The following is a 26,959-nucleotide window of genomic DNA, read 5'->3' as shown; positions in this document are numbered from 1 at the left end:
ATAAGCAACAATTTCGTTACGAGACAGGACATCTTTTTAATGTAACGTTCTGAAGAGTTTAGCATTGTTCTCGTCCTAGGAGGATTAAACATTAATTAATGTTTAATCTCCCCATTAATGTTTAATCCTCCCATTAATGTTTAATCCTGCAATTAATGTTTAATCCTCCCATTAATGTTTATTCCTCCCATTAATGTTTAATCCCCCTAGTTCTCGTCGTCGAGCGCGAGAGCGGAAATACCAGGATTCCTTTAGAAAGCAACGGCAATTCGGTCAAACCCATCTGATCTCAAAACAGGGGCGGTTAAAACAGCTGTAATATACAGAGTGTCCCATAGCTCTCTGGACACATCTATATAGCGTTATTGCTTAGGTCAAGACAAACACATTTCACCATAGGAACATGGGTCTGTGGTGCCTAGTTTTCCGACTGATGTCTGTATTTATGTGTTTTTTACAAAAACATTAATAACTCCTAAACGGGTTGGGATACAGCGTTGAGATTTTGCAAAACTGTTTATATTGTTAAGACTTATTTTTGTTTGAAATTGTACAAAAAATTATTAACCGTTTCAAAATTAATCAGCGCTTTAAAATATTTGATGCCAAATTTCACGAAAACCGTTAACTTAACGACAAAATTGCAAGTGACAAAAAAGTTTGTAAATTTTATGTAATTTTCAATTATGCCTTATTTGTTAAGAATGGATAAATAACAACAGTGAAATGCCTTCTTTTCCAAATGTATGACCACTTTTCTCCATTTTAATAATGCTAATACTCCTATTACGTGTTGTTCAGTAATTGTCCCCTGTATATATTTTACGAGCAAGGGTGGATAATCCGTCCATCGATCACTGCAAGTTCAGTTAATCTATGATACTAGTAACTTATCACAGATGTTTTGACGTTCCTTTTAGCAAATTTCCCATAGGGAATAAGCTATTACCGTAGGTCTCATGGTCAGACCTGGGCTCGGGACCAATTTACATTTTATTTTTGAGGTCCCCAGAGAACAAAACACAATTCGGTCAAATTCATACACACACACACACACACACACACACACACACACACACACACACACACACACACACACACACACACACATACACACACACATAAGAACAGGGTCAATAACAAGTCTGGAGACCCCATATTAACTTTTTAATGGGTTGCACTGGGAAAACAAACTTTGGAAACCTCTAAATTGCATAAAATGCACTTTTTTTTTGTATAACAATTTCTTTCAAAGCCCTATAATGACTCATTTGGGGGGGGGGCTCAAAAGTTTTAAATGTAAAGCCCCAAGTCGTTCCCTCTAATTTTTAAGACGATTAATTTAAATTAATATCGGTGAAGACGAGAGGTCTCTATCTAAACCCATTACAGAATGGCAGCCATTTTTATTGTTCATGACCCTCAGAGATCCTATGTAAAAATATACATCAATCCCCTATTAACGTTTTTATGTGTTGTCCCATGAAAACTTAACTCAGTGTTATTGTAAAAAGAACTATTTTTTGGTCGTTATGGCAATTGTTCCCAGGACCCGCTGCCCCACATATGCTCCATTTTGGGTTTCCAGGTGGAGTTGTGATACCAACTTAAAAGTACACTGTTTTTCTTATGAAGTGATACGCTTTCCTGGTACAATTCGATAAAAATTAATAGGGGATATTAATGTATATTTTGAGGTGAGATCTCTGTGGTTTATGAAAATTAAAAACTGCCTTTATTTATTTGTATTGGGTTGAGAATTGAGATAGGGACCTCTGTTTTTCACTTATTCTTTTCATCTAATGGACTTTAAAATGAGACTTTACATTAAAAATTTTTGAACTGGCCCAAAAAAAAAAACCAATTTAGGCTCCCGGGCAAAATTATCATACTGACCAATAAGGAAATTTTAGTTTCTTGTTACAGTAATACTGTGTTTAGTTTTCCTGGTACAACACATCAAAACATTAAGGGATGTTGATGTATATTTTTACATGGGATCTCTCGGGGTGATAGAACAAAAAATGGCTGCCATTCTGTAATGGGTTGAGATAGAGACCTCTAATTTTCATCGATACTTTTTTAAACTAATGACCTTTAAAATTAGGGATAACTTGATGGGGCTTTACTTTTAAAATTTTTGAGCTGCCCCAAAATAACACATTTTTGGTTTTCTAACAAAATTGGGTTACCAGCAAAAAACACACTTTTATGCTGTAGGCTATAAAGATATACAGAGTTTGGTTTTCCTGGTTTAACCCATTAAAAAGTTAATAGGGGGTCTGCAGACTTTTTATTAACGCTGTACATGTTCGTTAGCACGACAGCTTGAGCAAAAATTATGCAATTTTGATGAAACAGATAGACCCCTCTTAAGAATATTGAAGTTCTTCAATGAAGAAATAGTAGTACTATTTTTAACAAATATCTAAGAGTTTTATTATTTGCAGTAACAATTTTATGATAAAAATAACAACACTAAAAAGATTTGAATAACCAGTCCAAGCTTTTTGTGCTAGACACATATACATAATATGTTATACATACGATAAAAACAGTTTGACCTCTTTGTTTTATGAGAACTTCATTTCATTTCGTTCATTCGTTCTATTTCCATTACATATCGCCTGCTTGCTTTGCTTTATATGGCGTCCGCTGCAAGTGGGTACTTAGTGTGAAAATGTCACTTAGACCTCGTAACGGGATGTGTATTACGAACAGACTCAATTTCGCCAGCAAAAATCTTTTTCAGAGTATTTTTATATAATACAAATAAGGATGTTATCGATCCGCACAAATTTGTGATGTATTATATTCATTCTTTCGTTCGTTCATTCATGTAAGTACCACTGGGTGTCACCGAGTAGGCCTAATGCAAATTTGTCATAATATAATTTACTCTCACAATTAAATTATTCGCAATAAGCCAGTAAAAAAATATCATGATTATTTATTTTCATTTTGCCACATTTACTACTTTATAACTCTTCTCTCGTAATGCCTCTCTCAAAATACAACAAGTATGTTTAGGTTATAGTCATCGTCAAATAATCAATATTTTGTGTAGCCTTTAGTTCATGTAAGATTTATTGTATTTCACGTGTTTAAAATTGTGTTTTCACTCATTAGGGATTGTTTCTAACACTTAAGAGACTTTACCGTCAGTAAGTTGTTAGTGTTTTCTGTAATTTTACCTAAAATATGTCAAATCTGAGTTAGTGGAAACTGATGGCAGGAATACAATTTGTGTGCTGGGCCTTGTGTTTTTGCTATCAATATTCAATATTTTCTCTTATATTACGTCAACTGATGGCGTTTAACTACTGAAACCTGAATCTATTATTTTGAAATCTTAAAACCAATAATGCATATGATATTGATTTTTTAGTAGTTAGGCTAACTAGTCAAAATTGTCTAAGTTAACCCAAGTTATGAGTAAGTTAGTTATGGTGGTAGTTGTGAGTGGTTTTATCAGTAACAGGTAGCTTAAATATAATTAAACTTTACCTTGCGGTTCATGAAATTGGGGAAATGGGTAAAACGTGATTTCAACTACCGGTATGTGTAAAATTTAATTTGTCTCAATGAACTTTGAACAACCTACTGAATAACATTCTTGGCGATCGTTATTTATTTTGTCACTTAACACTAACTTAGCCTAGGATAGTTTAGGAGAAACATAACCAGACAGGATTATACCGTATGCCTAGAGGTGTGTATCATTTTTTAATACCTTGCCGGATAAGGTGCGGGATATGGGAATCACCTCCTTCAAAGCTGCCATCAGAAATAGCTTGGTAGATAGGCCACTGTACTCACTGGAGGAGCTGAGTAAAGAACCCCTAAAAGTTATATAAAAGCCTTCATTAAAAATGGGGAACACGTTTATGTACCGCCACAGCCTGTTTAAGTTGTATTGTTTATATGTATGTAAATAGTAGTGTTTATTTTTAAATGTATATAATAACGCAATCTATCCGACATTGTCGGTCAACGACGCAGCACACAAGTATCAAGTATCAAGTAAGTAAGTGCCTATGTATGTTTTCTTACAAATATTCTATGTTACGGTAATGCTATTCATAAGTTTGACAAAAAATCAAGTAAGCTTAAGTTACTTAAGTCTTAGAGAAACAAGTAACTTAAGTTAGGCTACATAAGGCAAGTGGTTGTCAAAAGTTACCATAAAAACATAGCTACTTACAAAGTTTTCTACTATAAGTTATAGGACTACTGTAAAGAAGAATGTGTTTGATTAGGCTAACTGAAAGTATTATTTGGATCTTAAAACAAATTTTTTTGGTTAGACGAAGTGATGATTGTTTTAAAATAAGTTACAGTATTTAGTACAGCCCTTTTGGAGTGTTATAATGGTATAGGCCTACAGCTGGGCTGGGCACTATTCAATGTGGGGTATGAAGCTAAATCCAACATCAAATTTTGAATAAGCTATTTACCTAGGTTTTCTAATATTGAAGAGCCCCTCCCTTTCAAATTAGGCTACTCGTTGGCCTATACTCTGTTACCGTACAGATTCCTTCTTCAACTATTTCGTTTTGTTTTTGTTAGTTGTAAAGGTTGTAAGTATAGTGTAGTTTAGGCCTAGGTACTATCCAATTTTCTTTTCTGCATTTGTATATTTTTCCATTTAGTTTTAACTTTGTGTTTCATTATGTACCTACAGTAAACCTTCGATAGTTTGACACTCAATAGTTCGCCACTCCTTGTAGTTCGACACGGGCTGAGCTATTTTGTCAAGTGATATTTAATGGTTACTATTGTGATGTAAGCTGACTTGAATATTAATTTGTCATTTATTATTGACTTGAGACTAATGAACAGCGAAATTGTTAAGTTTAAGCTTTTAAGTATTTAATAAATTTGGGCGATTTCCATATAGGCCTAAAACTTCGACACCCCTTAAGTCCACAAAGTGTCGAACTATCGAGGTTCTACTGTATTTGATTTTTTTAGTTGTATTTAGGCTAATGTATCAGATGCTGTAAATACAGTAGTTGGTTTAAAAATTTTAAGCAGTTTTTTGACTGGCTACCTTTTGAGGGCTATTTTACCTGTAGGCCTACATCGATTTAATGTAGAAGTAGTTTCACTTGAAAACAGAAAGAATTGATCCACCTACAGAATCATTGTGCAGTTTTAAACACAAGAAACGTTGGAAAAAATCCAAAAATAACAATAACTTAGTAACATTTCAGAACCATTATTTTGTCATAACTTAATTAATTTTAAAAACTATAGATCCCTTTCCCTGCGAAATGCCAACACTTTTTCTATATCTGGCCATCTCTATAAAGCTGTTTGATACTTTGTATCGATTCACCCTATTGTCAACATACTGTTTAACATCTCAGCCAGTAATTTAAGATCTTATTAATATGAAATTCCATCTTCTTTGGCTTAGCCTACTCATTTCCTGTTTGGTATTCATACAGATTAGGTATCATATGTTGAATACTACTGACTGTAGACAGAACTTATTAATTCCATTTCCATATTAAATCTTTAGCCTGTTATATAGGCCAGTAAAATTAGACAAAAATATTACATTTTGAGGAATTAATTCCCAGCAAGCTGGAAATCGTTTTAATACCTTCATTTGGCCCCAAATAAGTGTAATCTGAGTTTGCACCGTCCTATGAGGTGAGCTTACATTATGGCAGCCTAAAATAAATTAAATTTTAGCACTTTTTTCAGTTTTTTCCGAGTAGCTCAAAAACAGTGTATCGGACGCAAACAACGTCCTTTTAATATCAAAGAGGATTAAATTCTGCGTAAAATGAGTATATAAATATCCAAATTCGGTTAAGTAGTATAGCCAAAATCTTAAGTTTTAAATTATATTTTTTTTTTGTTTCATTGCATTTTACATTTTGCGACTTTCCAGAACCCCATTACTATCTTTGAAAGAAACACACCCATGACCATTTCCTTCTTCATACGAAGTAAGAGTGGGGAAAACAGCTGATCAAGTATTCCCAGCTGTTTGTAGTTGTATAGTACAACAATATCATTGCTAAGTGGTTGTCATCAATTACTTTGGAAGTGATGTTGTGTATACGACGTTGTTTAAAAATAATTGAGGGCGTTTACCAATATTTGTATTCCTTCAAGCAAGTGTTATGACGTATAGATACCTCTGTATTTGGTGGTAGACTCGTAGAATATGTTGGGCGGCGGCTGCATTTGTTAGTGGTAGAGAATCTATATATTGAAAGTTAACTTTGAAATGGATTTTGAGAACATCTCATAATGGATTTGGTCTAGTGATGTATTATTGGCTTTAGATGAACAAACAGTTGACCTGATAAAATTAGGCCCTCAGTATGAGCATCTGTATGGTGGAAAACCTTTACAGCCCCCTGCAACGTGTTCTTCTCAAAGACTTAAATAATCTTCAACTTCCCTTGGCGATAGTATGCAGATGGCATTTCACCCACTGATTGCATGTAGGAACAGAAGGTTCTCTTTGACAGGAGAAGAGAAGTTGAAATGCCTGGAAGAGTAGAACATGTTCTAAGAGGTCCTCTTTTCAGATTTCCTGAGGTAAAGGTTTGAGGAATTTGGTGCTTTGGTGGTTAATAGGACCAATAGATCAGCGTCCTATCCAATTATTATAGCTTTCGCAAAGTTCCAAGCCATTTAAATGGCAGTGTTGACTATGAGAATATCCTCAAGAGCTTGTCTGACTTCAAACCCCTGTTACACTAATTTCTCACTCAGCATGGAGATAAGCCGTCTTTTGTTGTTGTAGTTAGAGAGAAATTGTTCTTTCAGCATGGTTGCAGTCAACGTTTTAGTGAAAATTACGTTTGCCAAGGATTGCTTGATTATTATTATTATTATTATTATTATTATTATTATTATTATTATTATTCCTTGTTGTTTCACAGAAGTTGAGGCGTCAACATGTATCGGTCTATCACAGATAAAATACTCAGTATAGTTCATGTCTGAACATGTTAAACACACTTAATATCATAAAGATAACAGATCACTACGTCATAACACTTGTTTGAACGAATACAAATATTGGTAAATGCCCTCAATTATTTTTAAACAACGTCGTACACACAACATCACTTCAAAGTAACTGACAACTACATAGCAATGATATTGTTGTACTATACAACTGCAAACAGCTGGGAATACTTGATCAGCTGTTTTCCCCACTCTTACTTCGTATGAAGAAGGAAATGGTCACGGGTGTGTTTCATTCAAAGATAGTAATGGGGTTCTGGAAAGTCGCAATATGTAAAATGCAATGAAACAAAAAAAAATTATAATTTAAAACTTAAGATTTTGGCTATACTACTTAACCGAATTTGGATATTTATATACTAATTTTACGCAGAATTTAATCCTCTTTGATATTAAAAGGACGTTGTTTGCGTCCGATACACTGTTTTTGAGCTACTCGGAAAAAACTAAAAAAAGTGCTAAAATTTAATTTATATTAGGCTGCCATAATGTAAGCTCACCTCATAGGACGGTGCAAACTCAGATTACACTTATTTGGGACCAAATGAAGGTATTAAAACGATTTCCAGCTTGCTGGGAATTAATTCTTCGAAAAATCCTTATTTGACTGGCCTATAAACAATAGGTTGGATTAAGCTACATATCCAGAACATGATGATTTTAATTGAATATGCCAACTTTTAAACCAAGACAAAACGTGTGCTCTGATGTACATTGCTGATTTCTGTGGGATAGGCCTACTAACCAAAACAGAAGGGATAACTTAGCCTATATAGCACATTTTATATCATAAACTAGTATACAATACACAATCATGTATTGTTAATATTATTTGGGAATAACAGGCCAGTGATAGGTAGGCCTAATTCAGTGCGGAAAGTTTAGCCTCCTGATGAACCCACAATGAAGTTGTTTTCTAATTTAAAGCTCAGAAGTATTTTAGGAGATCTTCTTGTTGATTTTTTAGTTGCTATATTTCCTTACTTGTAACTTTTTGGCTTAGACTACTAAATTGTTTACACATTTCTGTGAAAGCTGTGACCATAACAAAACAATAGACCAACTTCACAAATAATTTTTTATGGATAATATTAAATGCATTTCTCATATTTATAATTTGTCAAAACAAAAGTATATTTATTACAATTAGGATCCTTCAGAAAGCTAATACATTTAAGTTTTAAAGCCACTCACAGATTGCTTAAACAAATTTGTACTTTAGATAGGCTACTTTTTAATCTTTTATTTAAGGTATTTCTTTATGGCTATTGCACAATGGTGCTATAAGCCCAGGATACAATAATGATGAATGGGGATGAACAGAAAATGGTTCCAAACCTGTAGTAGAGCCACACTCAGTGTTTCCATTCGCGGGATTATTATCCCGAAAACGGGATTTTTAGGCCTTGAGCGGGATTAAAACGGGATGCGGGATAAAACGGGATTTTCGACTGTGACGACTTTTTTTTAATTTTTTCTTCTTAATTTTAGAGAAAAACTAACTCAAATTGATTAATTACTGTAGCAAAATATAATAGTGATGTTTAAAACGCTTTTTAAACATGATACGTCAAGTATAATAATAGGTATTGTTCAAAAAAATCATGCGGGATAAAACGTGATTTTTCACAATTTAAAAGCGGGATAAAACGGGATTTCTCGACCCAGCAAGCGGGATTATTTTTTTGGTCGTGTGGAAACACTGGCCACACTGTTAGTGAACTGTGTTTCAATGTTTCTAGACATACAGTAGACTCTCGATAATTCGAAATTGGTGGGCCAAGCATATAAATTTGAATTATCAAGAGTTTTGAATTATCAAGAGTTCGATTTATCAGGAGAAAAATAAACCATTCGAATTACAGAGAGTTCATTTTTTAATACATACAAAGGTACAGCACGTTACAATAAAACATCATACTGTACCGTATTTTTGTACACTTTTAAACAATCAACGGCTTATTTTTCAGTTACTTTAGTTGCAAAGAAGTCTGTTATTTAGCGCTATATATTTCGCCAATAGCTGAACTATCAGCTGTCGACAACTACGTTTGTGCTCAAGGAGATGTCGCGCAACCAAGAGATCGGATTGCCAACTTAGAAAAACAAGTCAGTGAACTAACTCAGACTACTGCTCTAACTAAACAAACATCAAAACGTCCAACACTAGCCTACCATAGGAACAGGATGTACTGTACTGTATAGTTTCCTGTTATAACATGAAGAGATCACTTCGAATTATAGAGTGTTTTGCCGACTAAACTTCGAATTACTGCGTGACTTTGATTTATAGAGTGTTTTTTCGACGAAACTTCGAATTACAGCATGACTTCGAATTATAGAGTGTTAACCAACGAAACTTTGAATTACTGAGTTACTTCGAATTATAGAGTGTTTTTCCGACGAAACTTCGAATTACTGCGTGTTACAAATTGACCTGCCCTCTATTTGGACTTTGAAATACCGAGTGTATCAAAATGCATGGTAAAAATTTGAAATATTGAGAGATTCTCTAGGGACTGAGCCTTCATTTTGACTTATCGAAAGTTTTGAATTATCAAGTGTTTGAATTACCAAGAGTGGACTGTAGTTCTACAAGAGCTCAATAGGTAACAGCACAGCTCAGTCTACGACAGTTCCCTTAAAAATAACACAGTTTGAGGTGGTGTTTGTCTATATCTCCTGCTATTTTTCATAAAATATTACAACATTTGAACTTTAAGCGACACTTGCAATTCTACTATAATTAATAAACCAGGAGTGTCAAATGAATATTGCAGTTACAATATTTGTTGTTTACTGCAGCTGTTTCGGAAGTAAATACCTACTGAATTATCCTCATGGTAACGGAAAAAAATACAATGTTCACATTTCCATAAAGCTATTAGGTCCAAGTAAATTTGTAAAGGAAGAAAATATGTATTACTTTTATGTCAAAGTCTAATGACAGACATAAGTTGCAATGTAAGCTATCAGCGCCAGTATAATCATTTTATTTTAAATTTGTAAACATGTTTAGCCTCTGGATGACGTTTTTACAAATAAAAAGGTTAAATACCTACTTGTACCGTCAATCATCTGGGTTTTAGTCTGTTTGTTACTGGTATATATGGCATGTTTGTTTAGCTTACTTATGTCACTGTAGCTACAAGTGCTTGTATGCACCAGAACAGTGATTTAGTTAAACCTGGTTTTGTTAGTTGATTCACTGAAGTAGCCCATGTAGACAATAGACAACATATTTATTTGATCATCTATTAAACGAAACAGGTTGATGTGTAACTCACTCACTGATGAGGTATAAAAATGTTTACCCTCTTCTAGAACAGATACGGGATTGAAACTTTACTTATTTAACTTACGGGATTTTAGGCCTCAGTCCCAAACCACCAGGTGAATTAGGCTACCAAAAGGAACATTTTTAAATTTCAGAAAAGTTGTTTTCTTAAAAGGCTTGTTGCAGCCAAACTGTTAGTCTCACAAATAAACAGAGAGCACATAGTTTATTTAGATCCAAACGGGTTACAATTTTGTAATTTAAAGTTTCTTTCTATCTCCACCCCTTCACCCTTTTATATCGTTCAATTTATTAAATGTTGGTACTTTTTTTATATTTATGTTTAGGAGTGGTTTTAGCAAACATACAAAATTTTTTACTAAAATTCAATGCCAGAACTATAATATTAACACGACATTTTACGTTTTTAATAATTTAAAGGTTGCTCGTATCTTCACTCCTTTACCCCCAAATTCAGTTTCAAACTTGAAATTTTAACTGTTTTTCCTTTTTTGGGGGTTTTAGCTGCTCCGCAGTAGGTTAAAAACCTTTTGGTCATGTTTACCTTTATACAGTATCTCTAAATTAATATATTTTTAAAGTTTATTCTTAGCCAATTTAGGGATCTTTACCAACCCTATTTCACCCTAAAATGGGGGGGGGGGGGGCATGATTTGAGTTTAAATACAAAATTACAATTTTGAAATTTTATTTAGTTAAATGTGAAAACAAACTTGGTTTTGGATACACATTTTACTAGGGTACATTATGTTCTGTCACATCTTTGACCTATCGTCACTCCAACCCCTTAAAAACATCCTGTGATTGTCGTGTCTTTGGTTGGGAATATGCCAATTAAACCACTTCTGTTAAAGCTTAAATTCTGAAATCTGGTACAGAATGTCAGATTTATGTAGGTATTTGGCTCAAATTACCTTAACAATTTTCAAAATAGGCCTAACATGTTTCGTAATCTAACCCACTTCCATGGATTTTAAATATCCCCTGGATGTTATTCTTATGGAGAATAGATTTCAAGCACAATAAGGGACTTGATAGCCATAAGGTATGGTCTTGGGCATAAATCATTGCAAAATAATAAATTGTGACCAATACCATCTTAAGGCCTACGACCCCCCCCACAATATCCCCCTTTAGAAAATTGATGTTAAACCGTTTTAGACGTTTTAAATATTAAGGTTATTTGTAGGTTTTACTGTCTGAAATAAACGTTTTTCAATTTACAACCATATTCAATGTCCCCTTTTATGTTAACCCTTAATATTTTAACCCCCCTCCCCCTGTTGGCAAAATGGGACAAGTGGTGCTAATAATAACATTTCGGATAGGCCTAAATGTACTTTTAACTTTTCATCTCATGCTGACAATTCACAACGGCAAGGTCAACGTTACCGATACGTACTGATAACGTTGACTCACCCCCCACCGCCTTAGACTATCTAAAATATTGTTGCCTCCCCAATTCCTAGGATTGTAACTTAATTGTTATAGTTTCGAACTAAAGATAGTTTTATGTGTAATGCCTTAGCGAACTTTAATTATCAGAGATTCACCCTACATCGGGACTCATGTCAAGACTTATTTGATAATCCCCACAAACATCCCCTCTATAAATTCTTTGCAAAACTGCCAAATTATTATTGGTTTTTAACACAGTTAATCATTGCCAGACAACATCCTGTCCTCCATGGGACTTTGCCACCACCCCCCTTAAGAATCGTACATCAATATAGGCCTAGAAGTTGAAAAAAAAACTCAAAAGTAACTGAAGATAATTTATCATTATTTTAAACTTAGATCCACCACTTTTCCCAATCTGAATGATTTCGCTGACATGGGAGTTGCTTAAAAGACTGTATATGTTACACTCAATCCCCAAATTTGGACAATGTCAGAAATCTTTACCCACTTTGCGATGTGGACAGTGTGAAATGCTCCCGCGGAGTGAGCATTTTATTCAGAAATTGGCTGGGTAGCATTTTATTCATTGTAGGTAAACTCATTCACTCAAATGCCAAAGTCAAAACATTCTTTGGCGATTGAGCAAATCCAAAAGACTCACAACGCGATGTGAGCAAAAGTGATTGCCCACGTCGGGCAGTAGCAGCTGCTGACATAGGTGATGGGAGGGCTCTGTATTTTTTTGCATATAAACAAAAGCCTACCATCATTCACTTGTTGCTATTATGCCACGAGCTACAGTAGTTTTAATGTACTAAAAAATGTTAGTAGGCCTAATGATCCACTTACAATGCATCTTGTGAAAATCGTTTTAACCTTACGAAAAGAATATCACTTGCACTTATGCTATTTAACTATTTAACATATACATTTGAAATAAGTTAAAATCAAAACACATTATAGGAAGCTTATGTAGATAATAAAATATTTCTAAGTACCAAATATTTATTAAAAGGGTATTGTGAAATAACTATTAATGATAAAGAGACTAAGGCCGGTTTCACACGAGCCACAAAACGCCCGACAATCGCGGAACGCCGCTTCTGACTGTTGTGGCGCGCTTGTGGTGCGAGAATCGCAGCCTGACGCAGAAAAGAAGAGCCGAGCCCCATTCACTTAACATTGGAGCGCGGCGTGCCTTTCACACGAAGTGGCGTATTTTTGCGTTTGACGCTAGAACGCGCTGCAATCGCCTGCAGTGGCTCTGTGCTCGACAATTTTGGCGTTTGTAGCTGGTTATTGCCACTCAGACAGTTAAAACAACCAGTCACCCTGTATTGAGCTCAGAGTGTAGAGTGTAATTGGCTTGACATCAGCCTTGAACTTAAAATCGGATGAACCGAATATCTGCGGAACACCTTTCTATGACGTCGTACCATAGATAAAAGGAGTAGACATGTCTATACTCCTTTTATCTATGGTCGTACCGCATGAAGAAGCATTATGACAAATAAGCCTTCTTCATCGTTCATTGTAGCACTGAACTGCACTAGAAGTCTTTCCAAACGGACTGGTGTTCTGGTGTAGTTCAGGAAGGTGCAGTATGAAATGGCGATAAACTGATGGAAATCGCGGAATCATGCTTTTGCCATCTGAAAGGTCCCACGCGATTGAGCGCTGCTAGTGGCGCGTTTCTGCCGGCGATTGTGGCACGTTTGTGGCTCGTGTGAAACCGGCCTTAAATACCAAAAGCAGCTAGCCTGAGAGCGGTGAATTCTCTTGCCTAGTTAGACCCTAACACTACAATGAGAACTGATCAGATGAAATCTTATGATCTCTTGAAACATCATACAGTATGGGATGTTCCTTAAAAAGGATTATAAAATTACTTTACCTAGTGTCATGAAAAATTAAATTATAGTAGGGGCCTTATAGTATGTATATTCTGAGCAGGACTAGGGCGCTTTACGTTGGTAGCATAACACTGGTCAATATTTACAACTGCTAATTAGTTGTACAACATAGCAAATTTGTATTAAACAATGACAACATAGCAACTTTCTTTATAATGACATCTTAACTTATAAGCAATAACTATGACCAAATAATATGTAAGCTACCGGGAATTCTTCTTATAGGTTGTAAAGTTTTAAAGTAGGACTTACACCCCTAATAGAATGATAAATGTAAGTACAATCACAATATTTTAAAGGATAAATAACAATGAGCATCCATTCCTCCACCATGGCCTAGCACTTTGATACATGGACGAAAACAAAGATCTGGTCCAAAATTTAAGACCACACTTTTGTCACAAAACATTGTGACGACACACGCGCACGAGTAGCCGCGTCGTCTGCTTCATTCCATAGTCCAACTTGGATCAGACCAGAACAACCGTTCTGAGATCCAAAACCCCAGAACTCGAAGCACCAACGGATCTCACTGTACCGTTGTGTAAACAAACTGCGGAACTCGTTTTGACACATTTGTAAGGGCACACATACAGACAGACACACACACACACTCACACACATAGACAGATATCACTTCGAAAACCACGTTTTTGGGTTCAGGGTGACCCAAAACGGATATATCCACTCGAAAATTTTGTTGAGAACAATAGACTACAACAATCAGGTTGTACAATAGTTGAAACAATGAAGTGCAGTGAGTTGGTCTTAAAATATCAATATCTAGACACTTAAATTGATTACAATTAAAAATATATGTGATATAATATTTAAAACTGGTTCTTTCTGATCTTGTTTTAAACCACTAAAAGCTTTGTTGGTATACAGAATTACAATCTAAGCATACCTAGTCCTTTATTTGTATTTAAAGGAAAGCCATTCAATTTCTTATTTTGTTTAAATTATGCCTGTAAATGGTTTTCAAACCAATTTATTGGTGGATTTAGTTAGTTAACTATTCAAGCAATAGGCTACACTTCACGTAAATATGTGTCACATGTGTAAATTGCATGTTATTTACAAGCCAAGGAAGTGTTTTTCTCATTTGCCTTTACATTTTTATTTAATATAAGGAACAAAACATTTATTTGTTTACATTTTAAATCATACTAAGAACGACCCACTATAGATCACATTGAGAAATTCATTTACGCTCAAAATGTTTTTCTCTATATACAAATCTATATTTTATTCATACCAAGTGACAAAGCCATTTAATTAACAATTCAAATCTCGTAAATCTACAATCTAGATGATAAAAAATATATCATTAAGTTAGTGAGTCACAATAGATTGTGTAACAAAATAGGGTACTTAAGTTATCTTCCTCTGTAGTCCAAAATTTTCATCAACAGGCGCTGACTAGTTTTGTTGCAAGCGCAACATGTGAAAGCGTGGAACACATCGAAACATCAAATAAATTAATAGCCTACATAATAATAGACACAAAAAACAGACATAATAAACAAAACCAAAGTAGATCGTTAAAATAGCGCTATATTTTTGAATTAATAATTACAACTTACGTCAATCAATCCAGTTATGTTTATGGAGGACGCACGTTTCGACCTTTAGGTCATCTTCTGCTCTGCTGTTGCACTAGGTTATTCCATACTTAGTTGCATTGTTGGTCTAGCAACCGCGTCAAATATTTACATTCTAAATATTACATAGCGGAGCAGAAGATGACCTAAAGGTCGAAACGTGCGTCCTCCATAAACATAACTGGATTGATTGATGTAAGTTGTAATTATTAATTTAAACATCAATCCGTTTGCTACGAATCAATCATGATATATTTTTGAAATACAATACAATACAATACAATACAATACAATATTCTTTATTGTTAATTCGCTAAGAATTACAATAGTGTCAATACAATAGTGAATTGTACGTGTTAATTTCCATAGTTTTCATAAAATTCCTTTATTGAGTAGAAGGGTCTTGCGATTAGCCACTTATTCAACTCCTGGTGTAGCTTGTTGCCAGTCAGGTCTCTCAGGTAGTCACGTAGATGGTTCCTCAGTTTGCAGCCGGTGTAGGAAGGTTTTTTTTTTCCAAAGAGTTGTTCGGTGAACTGGTAGGGCAAATTTGGAGCCATGACGGGTGTTGTAGTGGTGCAGGTCTTGGTTTCTTGGGGGGTTTATTTCATCCACATATTTTATGGTTTCAAGTATGTAGAGAGACACCACTGTGAGGATTCCTAGGTTTGCGAATGCTAGTCTGCAAGTCTGTGGTGGGACAAGGTTGGCGAGGGCTCTTATGGCTTTCTTTTGAAGAACAAGGATTCGATTAATATTTTTTGTTGAAGTTCCTCCCCACACTGTCAAACATATCTAAGATGCGACTCTACCAGTGCGAAGTAAGCTGTTAATGTTGCTCTTGCAACAAAACTAGTCAGCGCCTGTGTATGAGAATGATGGACTACATAGTAGAGATGGAGTGAAGATGGCCTATTTCGTCATAAAGGATTCCAAGGATTATAGTTTGGATTATTATAGATTGTGTAACCATCCTATGTTCTCATCCCAGACCTGATGATCACGTGCCCTTCAACCTCTAAAATGATTAAATAATAATAATTGATAGTACAGGATTGTAATTAGGTTAGCAGCATTCAAAATTGTTTGGTAAAAATACTTTGTGTCCAAACTTAAGTCATCCACATCTGTTGTATCAGAGGAAATTTGCTGATATCAAGATTTATAACGGTTTTATATTTGTTATACATTCCAAATTTTCATATCACCCAATAGTTTTATTTGGCTTTATAATAATTTAAAATAAAATGTAAAATTATCTTATAATGCATATTATACTGATACAATTTGATTCCTTTTTTCATACAAATGTGTAATTTCTATAAGTATGCCTTTACTCGAGGGAAAATATTCTGTAATATTTATAGTTTATAATAAGGGTATGTGTGTCTTGCTTGCAAAAAAAGAAACTGTATCAACAATATTACAACTTGAGAACCACTTATAATACATATTTAGTTTGCAATAGTGTCCTATTCAACAATAGTATTGACAACTTCAAATTGAATAGCCTTGACACCTTTAATGTTCGATTAGAGATGAAAATCTACTTACTTAAGGAGCGTCAGAAGGTGTCAAACAAAGTAATTTTTAATGCTGTACATGTTTCGAGCCGTTACAGCTCATCATCAGCAGCATTATACATCATTTACATAAATCCCTTCAGGGGATGTTTGTCAGATATTTACAAACACTTATGTACATGGGATGGGATTTATGTAAATAATGTATAATGCTGCTGATGATGAGCTGTAACGGCTCAAAACATGTACAGCATGAAAAATGACTTTGTTTGACACCTTCTGACATACCTACGTAAGTAGATTTTCCTCTATAATTGCGTATTGACGACATTCCTCAAATAATATGTAGTATCTATAACTGAAAAAAAACAAAAAAAAAACACGCAGTTATCTAGACTTACTCTTACTCCCATGGCCATTTGTACCCTAAGTGGTACTGGTAAGTGGTCGCCCTGTCTCTTGCGGTATCTTCATTGACTTACATCCTGGCCATATCTTTCTTTACTTCATCCGTCCAGAGTTTCTTCGGTCTCCCTAGTGGTAATCTCCCCAGTGGACCACTTTTCAATATTTGATATAATGTGCTAGTTTCCTCTCTTCTAACGATGTGGCCCGTCCAGCGAAGCCTCCTGCTTTTAGCCTCTGCAACTATATCTGGCTCCTTGAACAGGTCTTTTAGTTTATGATTATGTATAATACTCCATATGTCTCCTTCTTTAGAAGGGCCAAAGATTTTAGGCAGGACTTTATTTTCAAAAGTAATTAGTTTTTTCTCTGTGGTTTTATCCATAGCGCAGGTTTCAGCTCCATAAAGAAGGACAGGTCTTATGATAGTTTTGCAGATTTTAAGTTGAGTGCGATGGGACAATAATATTGATGATAATAATTTGTTTAGAGCATACATACTTCTACTGGCTAGGTTCATTCTGTTCTTTATTTCTACGTGTTCCTCACTTTGTGAGCTGACAATGACTCCTAAATATTTAAAAGACTCAACTTGTTCATAATGTTGTTCTATTTCTGTTATGTTCTCGTTCTCTACTCCCCTTCCAAATCTGACAAGTTTTGCTTTGTTGTCATTTATTTTCAGGCCCACTGCTCTTGTTTCTTTTTTAAGGATTTCAAACATTTCCTGGATTTCTCTGGTCTCTGCAAGCAGTACTACATCATCTGCAAAGGCGAGCACGCTTATCTTCCTTCCTATTCTTATGCCATATTCTGTATTCTTCAACTCTTTAAGTGCTCCCTCAAGAGCTATATTGAAGAGTGTAGGTGAAATAATATCTCCCTGCTTAACTCCTGTTTTATGTCAAAGGATGGCGAGTAGTCATTTTCTATTTTAAGTTTGCTCTTAGAGCCATTAACACTTAAAGTAGCTAATTTTATTAGTTTATTTGAGATTCCAAAGCTTTCCATTATATACCAAATTTTTTCCCTATGAATACTATCATACGCTTTGCTAAAATCGATAAATAGGCCATAAAAAGATTTACCAAACTCCCAATATTTAGCTATTGCTTCTTTAAGAATGTAAATTTGATCTGTTGTGGACCTGACCCTTTGAAAACCAGCCTGGTGCTCTTCAATTATTTCCTCTGTGTATTCCTCAAGTCTCTTCTAGAGAATCTTAGATATTACCTTATAGGAATTCCTAAGCAGTGATATTCCTCAGTAGTTATTCGGGTCCCATTTATCACCTTTTTTGTGGATTGGGATTATTATTGCATTTATCCAATCTTCCGGTACATTTTCTTCCTCCATACTTGTAATATTAATTTAACCTTTTCGCTAGCTCAAGTCCTCCAGCTTTCAATATTTCAGCACTTATCCTGTCTTCTCCTGGGGCTTTGTTGTTTTTCATATTATTACTAGTTTCCTGTACTTCTTCTACAGTCAGTGCTTCAATGTTTGGTTGAACATTCATGTATGTAGGAGCATTCACAATAAAGGTTAAAAAAGGTTGCAATATATCGGCATTATCATGGATTCAAATTGACATGGAAACAGCACATTGACCAACTCTGCAAGACCAGGTGAGTGAAGCAGGTTGGTTGGTGGCCTGGACACCGCAAAAACAGCCTACCATGCCCTGGTCGAGTCACACCTCAGGTATGGTCTGGTGGTCTGGAGAAGTACATCAAACAACTATCTATAGAGAGTCCTTATCCACCAAAAAAGAGCTATAAGATGTCTAGCAGGCCTTCAAAATATCAAGAAAGCAATCGTGATGCATTTAAGGAACTAAAAATCCTCACACTGACATCACTTTACATCCGTGAAGCAAATCTCCATGCCATCTCTACAAATCAAACAAGAAACAGAGACGTTCACCATCACAATACACGGAACGCCTCAAGCTTTGCAATCCACCTCACCGTCTAAGTCTCTTTAAAAAGAAGCCATCCTACAAAGGGGTCCTGTATTTCAACAACCTACCAGAACAACTTAGAAATTAACAAACTCACCGTTTCAAGAACCAATTAACAACATGGGTGCAAGAAAGGCCATTCTACTCAGAAAAAGATTTACTTGACAACCAGCTTTAACAACACATTAAATCCACAAATTTTAGTTATGATTCTGACGCATGTACTGTTCTCAATGAACATGTCAATAAAGATTATTGTCTATTGTCATAAAATGGTTGAAATATTTGGATTCACTTGGATGTTAATAAATAGTTATATAAATTCCAACATTAAAAATGATGTAGGGTGTTATTTGAAATGAGCATACCGGTAAGTTAAATTATGAATTTTCATGAATAATGAACATGTTTTAAGAAGACTTATGCTTAGCAATTAAAATTACCCAAGTGTATAAGTAGCCTAGTGGTGTACCGAGAGAAGACTTTTCAAGGGTTGAAAAATAGATATTTCCTTACTTTGAAGTGTAAATAAAAATGTTTGGCAAACTTTTGTGTTATCTGGCTATCAAAGAGGAATTTGAGGGTTTGGCATAGGAATGTCCACAAAGCTCTATTGAGCTCAAATATAAAGAAATTCCAACCTAATTAACTAATGGTATCGTTTACAGAATCTAGATACCGTTCGCAGAATTTTTCATTGGCCATAGCAGAGCAAATTAAATGAATGAATCCATTTATCAAAAGTTATTTAGGTCCCCATTCTTTCATTTGAGTATTCAATGACTTATTCATTCGTATTTTTGATAACTGCAAACAGTGCAAACTGGACTTCATAATTGGGCTTTTCATATTGGTTCTGACTAAAGAACCAGCTGACCTTAGTTGGTGACGGAGCTATCATCTCGTTCATTCAACATTTATCCTTCGCTCGTCTTGGTTGTAAAATTTGCACTCTAGTGTTTCGGTGTTGCATAAGTGTAGGCTAATGTAATTGATTTAAAAGTGTTTTGAATGTTTTGATATTTATCTTTAAAATATTTTAAGATAATTTTTTTTGTGAATTACTAAAAAATTGTAGGCTAAATTGTAATCCATTTAGTTATTGATATTAAAGAAAAGAAATTGGAATGAATTCAACGTTTTAGATATTAATGCATGATAATAATTGGATTATTTCTATACTTCTTAAAATCTAAATTTTTATTCCACTAAGCAGAGAAAATGCAATATCATATATTTCTATTTATGTTTTTATCTGATCATAGCCTATTGTATGTTTCAGTAATCACTGCAATGTCTGGATATTTATTAAGATGAAGAGATAAGTGGAATGGGAGCCTAGACCAACACACTTACCATGGCCAGAAAAGGCGACTCCAATCGGTGGTTCAACATAGCAGTGGTGGGGCTCTCTGGAACCGAGAAGGAGAAAGGAGCAATAGGGATTGGCAAGTCATGCCTGTGTAACAGGTTCATGAGATCCCTGGCAGACGACTACAGTGTTGACCATATCTCTGTGTTAAGTCAGGTGAGACACAACCTGATACATTTGAGGATATTGTTAGTTCAACTATAAGAGAACACCTTAAAGTCAGTATCAGTAATTAATTATAACTAGTCAACATGTTTTCAAATCATATTTATAGTAGATTACTCAATGTAATAATCAGAACGATAAAGCTGGGATATTGTATGAAAATGTATAGAAGTATGATAGTGAGGCAGACTCAAAAGGTAGACTGGCCTGTAGTACAGTAAAATCTCACTAAGGGTGAAAACATAGTGGAGCGGCGAGGCTAGAGTGTAGCGGAGAGCGTAGCTAAGCAGGTTTTAGATTACACATGTGTGTAGGTGCGCCAAAACATAGTGCAGCAAGGAGCGTAGCGGGTATCGGCGCCAATAGACTAGCCTCTCCACTCCGAAATTCTATCCCGATTTCTTTACCTCGAGGGTTTGGTCGAGGGCCGAGCCTCAGTGGTCAAACCGTCTTTAAAATGTAGTTTTATTACGTCAGTTCGTGAACGCCGTCCTGTTTGGGACAAGGAATAATTTTTTAACAATGCATGAAATGATATTGTGTAGTTATTCTTGTCAAAAAGATGTACAGTTTACCCATTAAGTGAAATATGTTTGATATACCACAATTTATCCATTCAACAGTTTTTTTTTTTTTTACTTTTTTTATACACTGATTAGAAATTTCTATGGATATATCATGGAAGTTTTTATTATTTGAAATATATAGACAGTTTTTCAATGAATGACCACTTAGCTGTGTTTTACTATTTTCACCTTTCATTCATTTCTTTACAAAATCAGTACATTTTATCCTCATGATAGATAAATCAGGTTGAAAGTATATTCGAAAGTACTGTAATTCAGCCTCTTGACTCGCTACCGTCACCGCTCTACTGTGCATGTGCAGCTCCGCTACCATCGGGGGTAAAAAAACTCAGGGAAAAACAATTTTAAGGGAATACTTTTTTGAATATTCAACCAGCTAAATGGAAATTGGTTTAGTCTGGAGGTTTGCTGCGGTGGGAGTGTTTAAAGCTTGTAGTTCGTTAAGAGCAAGTTAAACTTTAATTTTTTCTTCCAAAATTAAAAACCATTTTAGTTGTTCTGAAGTATAAATGTATTTACTTAAAATAAAAGAGTTTTACTTTAGATAAGTAGGAGTTTAATAATTTTTAGATATGGAAAATGTAGTGATCCTAAAGGTGTTGTTAGTTATGGATTACACATAACGGTTACACTTACAGTATTATGTAACTTGCTGTGTTTTAACTATACTTATTAATCTTGGGTTTGCAAACTGCAATATGGAACTGAAAGAGAATCAGTTGTTTTTCAATTTAATATAGGCTAGCTAAAAGGTTTTTAATTATTTGACATATTTAAAGAAATTTAATAAGTTAAATGGTCAAACTTATAACTTGTAGGTCACATATTAAAGGTTCTTTAAAAAAAAATCATATACCCCTAGTAAGTATGGTGTAATTCTCATGCATGTGTTAAAAGCTGCAGCTTTGATAAAATTACAATATAATGGAAGTTTATTATTTAATTATAAATCAGCTGAAAAATCTTGTATCAAGTTTGATTTTTCATTTCCAATCACTTATCCATTGCAATAATAAGCCTTTGATTCTTCAAATTTTGAAATTGTTATTGTATGTTTTTGTTCCTGACTTGTAAAAAATGTTCATTGTCTTTAACATACTGTTTGGATTCTCATGCAAAATTAAAGAATTGTTTATCATTTCAGTTTTCACCATCAGCCATATGATTAAGAACTAACCAAACAACGATAACCTACAGTATTTCTATTGACTGCAAATATTTATTCTCTGAAAGGTGTATTGAAAATGCAATGCAACTAAACTTTTTTTAATAATAAAGCTAACCTGTATTATTGATACACTCATAATTCTTGACATTGGGTTTCTGCATAATAACCTTAGTGCTGTAAATTCTGAGTAGTTCTCTAACCAACTAAGTTTTCTCTGATCTTTCAAAAACTTTCAGGTTTGAGCTTAACAAGAGTTATATATTTCAACAATTTAATACCTGAAACATTAAATGTAATGTTATGTTTTGCTTGGCATAATTCTATGACTATATAGTAAGAACTTGTTGCATAGACATAAGCCACAAGCAATTAACCTTGAAATGTGCTCATGCTCAATCTGATAATGATATTGAGTTATTTGACATTAAGCACATGTTATTGATGTTGTGTGTTGATAGGGCTTGAACCGGCTAAGCATGAATACAAGTTCAAATTTATCATCCTGATCACATGAGTCACGTCCATTGTCTCAATGGAATTATTCTTTTTAACATTTTTAGAAAAAAACTTCATAAATTACCTTATGAAAAGACCACTACTTTACTTTCGTGTTATTAGAAACTGTTATATGTACAAATAATGTTAAGGTTTATTACGTTTTTAAGATAAGTGTTTGTGAAATGTTACAACATCATACAAGGCCAGTCGCTATTAGGTACATGAATTTTACGTTTTACAATTTGTTTTGATACAAATTGTGTGTATTGACATTGTAATTGAATATTTTAGTATACATCACTGTGACATTGGTGAAAATCACCAATTCTACCGCTGTAGTATAATTATTGCAAAATTCTACACATAAAATCTGAAAATTGTCTGGTAGGTTCCCTCCCAAGTCAGATAGCGTAAATACCTGATAAATGTTATTTATTGTTTCATATGCAGACGGACTTCAGTGGAAGAGTGGTAAACAACGATCATTTCCTTTACTGGGGCGAAGTGAGCAAAGTCACTGATGAAGGATATGAACTTCAATTTCAAGTTGTTGAACAAACTGAGTTCATCGATGATGCTTCATTTCAACCTTTCAAAGGTAGTCAATGAATATTCAATAAGTTTAAACAATTTTTTTTAAAGTCAAATGTTATTTTCATGACATGGCTAGTAAGTCCAGCATTGAACACTTTTTGTTCAACAGATTTTAAAATCATATAGGCCTAAAGTGGACCTAAATAACTAGACCCTCAATAACAAGTCACTCGTGATAACAAGTGTCACGTTCAAAAACCCTAGATTTCATATTAGCCTAATCACATCTATTACACACCTTGATAAACAGTCAACCATGATAATGATTCTTATAATATCTACAAAAGACTTACTATCAGGGTTCTACTGTATTTAGTTTCTGAGAAACCATTCCAAATATAACACTGTTCATATTACACGCAAGACTAAGCTTAGTGCATTAAAACCCCAAAACATGTCACAGCGTACATGAAAAAATAATTTTGTTTACATGCTTTTAAATAAATTTGTCGTTGTGGTTTATCATATAATTTTAAAACTAATTTTGTTTTCAGGTGGGAAAATGGAGCCGTATAGTAAAAGATGTGCAGCTACTAAGTTAACATCAGCTGAAAAACTCATGTATATATGTAAAAATCAGTTAGGTGAGTACCGAATAGTTTTTATTTTATAAAAATAAATAGCCCTAAGATGTAGTGGCAGATTTCCATTAAAAAAGCTCTCTTACATTGACACAGCGGCGAAGATTGCATGAATCCTTATCACCAAGCTAGGAAACGTATTTATTTATACAAATGATACAGTGTAATAAAGTTGGGTTTTTATTTAACCCTAAATATGTGCCTAAACAATCTAGGTCTAACTGAAATGTGTGTAATGGTAACCAAAGAAAAATGTGGCTTAGCTTTTTGGGGAAGAGATGATGTGCGGGTGGGTCAATTTAGGAATATGGTTTGTACAAAAAACATGAAAGTACAGTAAATGAAATGAAATGACTTTCATTTCATTATATTTTATAGGAAAGTGTTCATTTCGGAAGATGCCAAGAAAGTAATGGTTTATTCAACTACTAATCTTAACCTGTCATGTACAGTAAAAAGTGACTCATTTCATACATGTTTATATTTTTTGTGAAGATTTTTTTTTTAAACTAATATTCTGTATAATTTCATTGTGTATTTAGGTCAGTTAACAGTAAAAGCAGTAAAATAACTTGCTAGAGTAAAGATCATGCTTTGATTCTGCCATACTGTATGGATATAAATGCTTCCAGCAAACTCATTGAAAAGCTTTACTCTTCAAGTTTCCTTGAAAAGCTTGAGTGTGTAAGCTTGGAATTCGGAAATACTCGCTCGATATAACTTTCAACCCCTCAAAAGTACTTGCACACCTCTAGTAAACAGTATGGATATTAATGCAAACTGTATAAAAAATTAAAATGATTGCAATTTTCAATTGAAACATATTAGCCTATAACCCTCTATTTATTGATGAATCTCAATCAACACTATTTCTTTATAATAATAATATCTAAGTTCTTACCGTCAACGCAATCAGGAGTAATATTCCACTACGGCCGTTTCGGAGATGACTCCATCGTCAGGTGCGTAGTGGTACACTAAACTATAGTCTTGTCACATTTAACACGAGTTTTCTTCATTTGCATTGCGTCATGGGGTGAATAAATAATACACATATATGTACAGGACGGACACACGAAAACACGAATACACAAAAACATTTAGAGCACGTGCACGGCTTGAAAACTGACGACCGACTCACGAAACAGACGAAACAGAGTCGGTCGTCAGTTTTCAAGCCGTGCACGTGCTCTAAATGTTTTCGTGTATTCGTGTTTTCGTGTGTCCGTCCTGTACATATATGTGTATTATTTATTCACCCCATGACGCAATGCAAATGAAGAAAACTCGTGTTAAATGTGACAAGACTATAGTTTAGTGTACCACTACGCACCTGACGATGGAGTCATCTCCGAAACGGCCGTAGTGGAATATTACTCCTGATTGCGTTGACGGTAAGAACTTAGATATTATTATTATATTTTCACGCAATCTGCCACACTCAAGAATATATATATATATATTTCTTTATGATGATTATTATTTATTTCATTTACACATTAACTAATGAATTATTTTTAAATTTTCAGGTATTGAAAAAGAGTATGAACAAAGGGTGCTGCCAGATGGCAAAATAAGTATAGATGGATTTTTATGTGTTTTTGATGTAAGTGTAGTACCGAGCCGAACTTTGGAAAAACAAGTAGAAATAGTTACACTGATTCTAAATAATATAATGAAGACCAAGAAGCCAGTGGTGTTGGTGAGTAACATATTGTATTGTTTGAACTAAAATAGTTACATTCTTCAAACAATGAAAAAAAAAAATATTCAGCTGTAATCATCGTTTGTCTCTGACCAGAAATGGATATAGTACAAATACATATGGCTTTTAGCGAATTTCCCTATAGGGAAGTATTAGCGAATTTCCCTATAGGGAAGTAGCTATTACCGTAGGTGGCACGGTAAGACCTAGACCCGGGACCGATTTACTTTTTCATTTTGATGTCCCCAGAGGCCAAAAACACCATTCGTTCAAATTTTTATATATGTATATAACCGCAGGGGGCTCACGCTTGCGTGGGTTCGTGGCCTGGGCGACCACGCGGACCCTAGCTCTCCCAGAGGGGAGGTAATTGCCCGGTGTTGGAACCGGCACTTCAGGTAGACCACAAGCTATGGACGACTGGACAAGCCAGCCTCTTTGGGTTGTACCCAAAGTGAGAGTACCCAGTGACATTCCCTCCATTCAGGGTGGTGGGGGTGTTCAGCTCTGCTAGTGTGGATTAAGTTCCTAGATCTTTCACCTGCCTGTAGCTTGTGGTTGTGACTGAGTCCTACCTGTCGTGTACGACTGGCATTTTGTGAGGCATATCCTCGACTTTGGAAGTAGCCTCGTCCTGGGAGGTGAAATACCTAGCCCCCAGAGGGGAGGTAAATGCTCCGTGTTGGTATCGGCATTTTCAAGTTGGCCACAGACATGGTCGACTGGGCATCGGGTCCCAGTGACATTTCTTTATCCAGGATGGAGGGGTGTTTAGCTCTAGGAGAGATGGAAGTACATCATAATCTCTAACCTACCTGTGTCTGTGGTTCTTTGGGCTTCGGCCTGCTTGTTGTGTGCGACCAGCATTCAGTGGGCAAATCCTCGACTTTGGAAGTAACCTTTCCTGGAGGTGAAAACGGGCAAGTACCCGCAGCTCACGGGGACACTCAAGGGCAACGTAACTTTCCGCAGTGTGAGGGCAACGGTTTGTAGGTACTTATGCAAGCCTATCCCTGTCTCTGAGCACGGACGGTATGGTTATCTTGAGTGTGGGGGGTTCTTCCCGGAACCTCAATTGAGTCAAGGGTGTCGCCACCTCTGGTGGATAGGTTCATCCGGGTGGGTCCCACTTTTATACCTGCCTCCTTTTGGGAAACCCTGATGGCCTGGCAGTGATGTTGGG

General features: G+C 35.0%; 1 protein-coding gene across 6 annotated transcripts in view; it reads left to right on the top strand.

The window, feature by feature from the left end:
* The first annotated feature begins 2,653 nt into the window (after positions 1-2,653).
* LOC128997914 (rho GTPase-activating protein 190) overlaps positions 2,654-26,959 on the top strand; it is a 75,484-nt gene continuing 51,178 nt past the window's right edge. For all 6 annotated transcript variants that reach the window (XM_054423741.1, XM_054423745.1, XM_054423744.1 and 3 more), the window contains exons 1-5: positions 2,654-2,839; positions 20,389-20,634; positions 23,347-23,494; positions 23,985-24,074; positions 25,601-25,773. In XM_054423741.1, coding sequence (XP_054279716.1) covers positions 20,464-20,634; positions 23,347-23,494; positions 23,985-24,074; positions 25,601-25,773 — 582 coding nt within the window. In that variant the 5' untranslated portion in view covers positions 2,654-2,839; positions 20,389-20,463. The remainder of the gene's footprint in view (positions 2,840-20,388; positions 20,635-23,346; positions 23,495-23,984; positions 24,075-25,600; positions 25,774-26,959) is intronic.

This window comes from Macrosteles quadrilineatus, unplaced genomic scaffold, assembly GCF_028750875.1.
Source record: "Macrosteles quadrilineatus isolate MER2022 unplaced genomic scaffold, UCM_ALF_1.0 Scaffold_7__1_contigs__length_78375512, whole genome shotgun sequence".
Classification (NCBI taxonomy): Eukaryota; Metazoa; Arthropoda; class Insecta; order Hemiptera; family Cicadellidae; genus Macrosteles; species Macrosteles quadrilineatus.
Note: the sequence above shows the minus strand (reverse complement) of the source record. Positions and strands in the feature narration are given on the sequence as shown.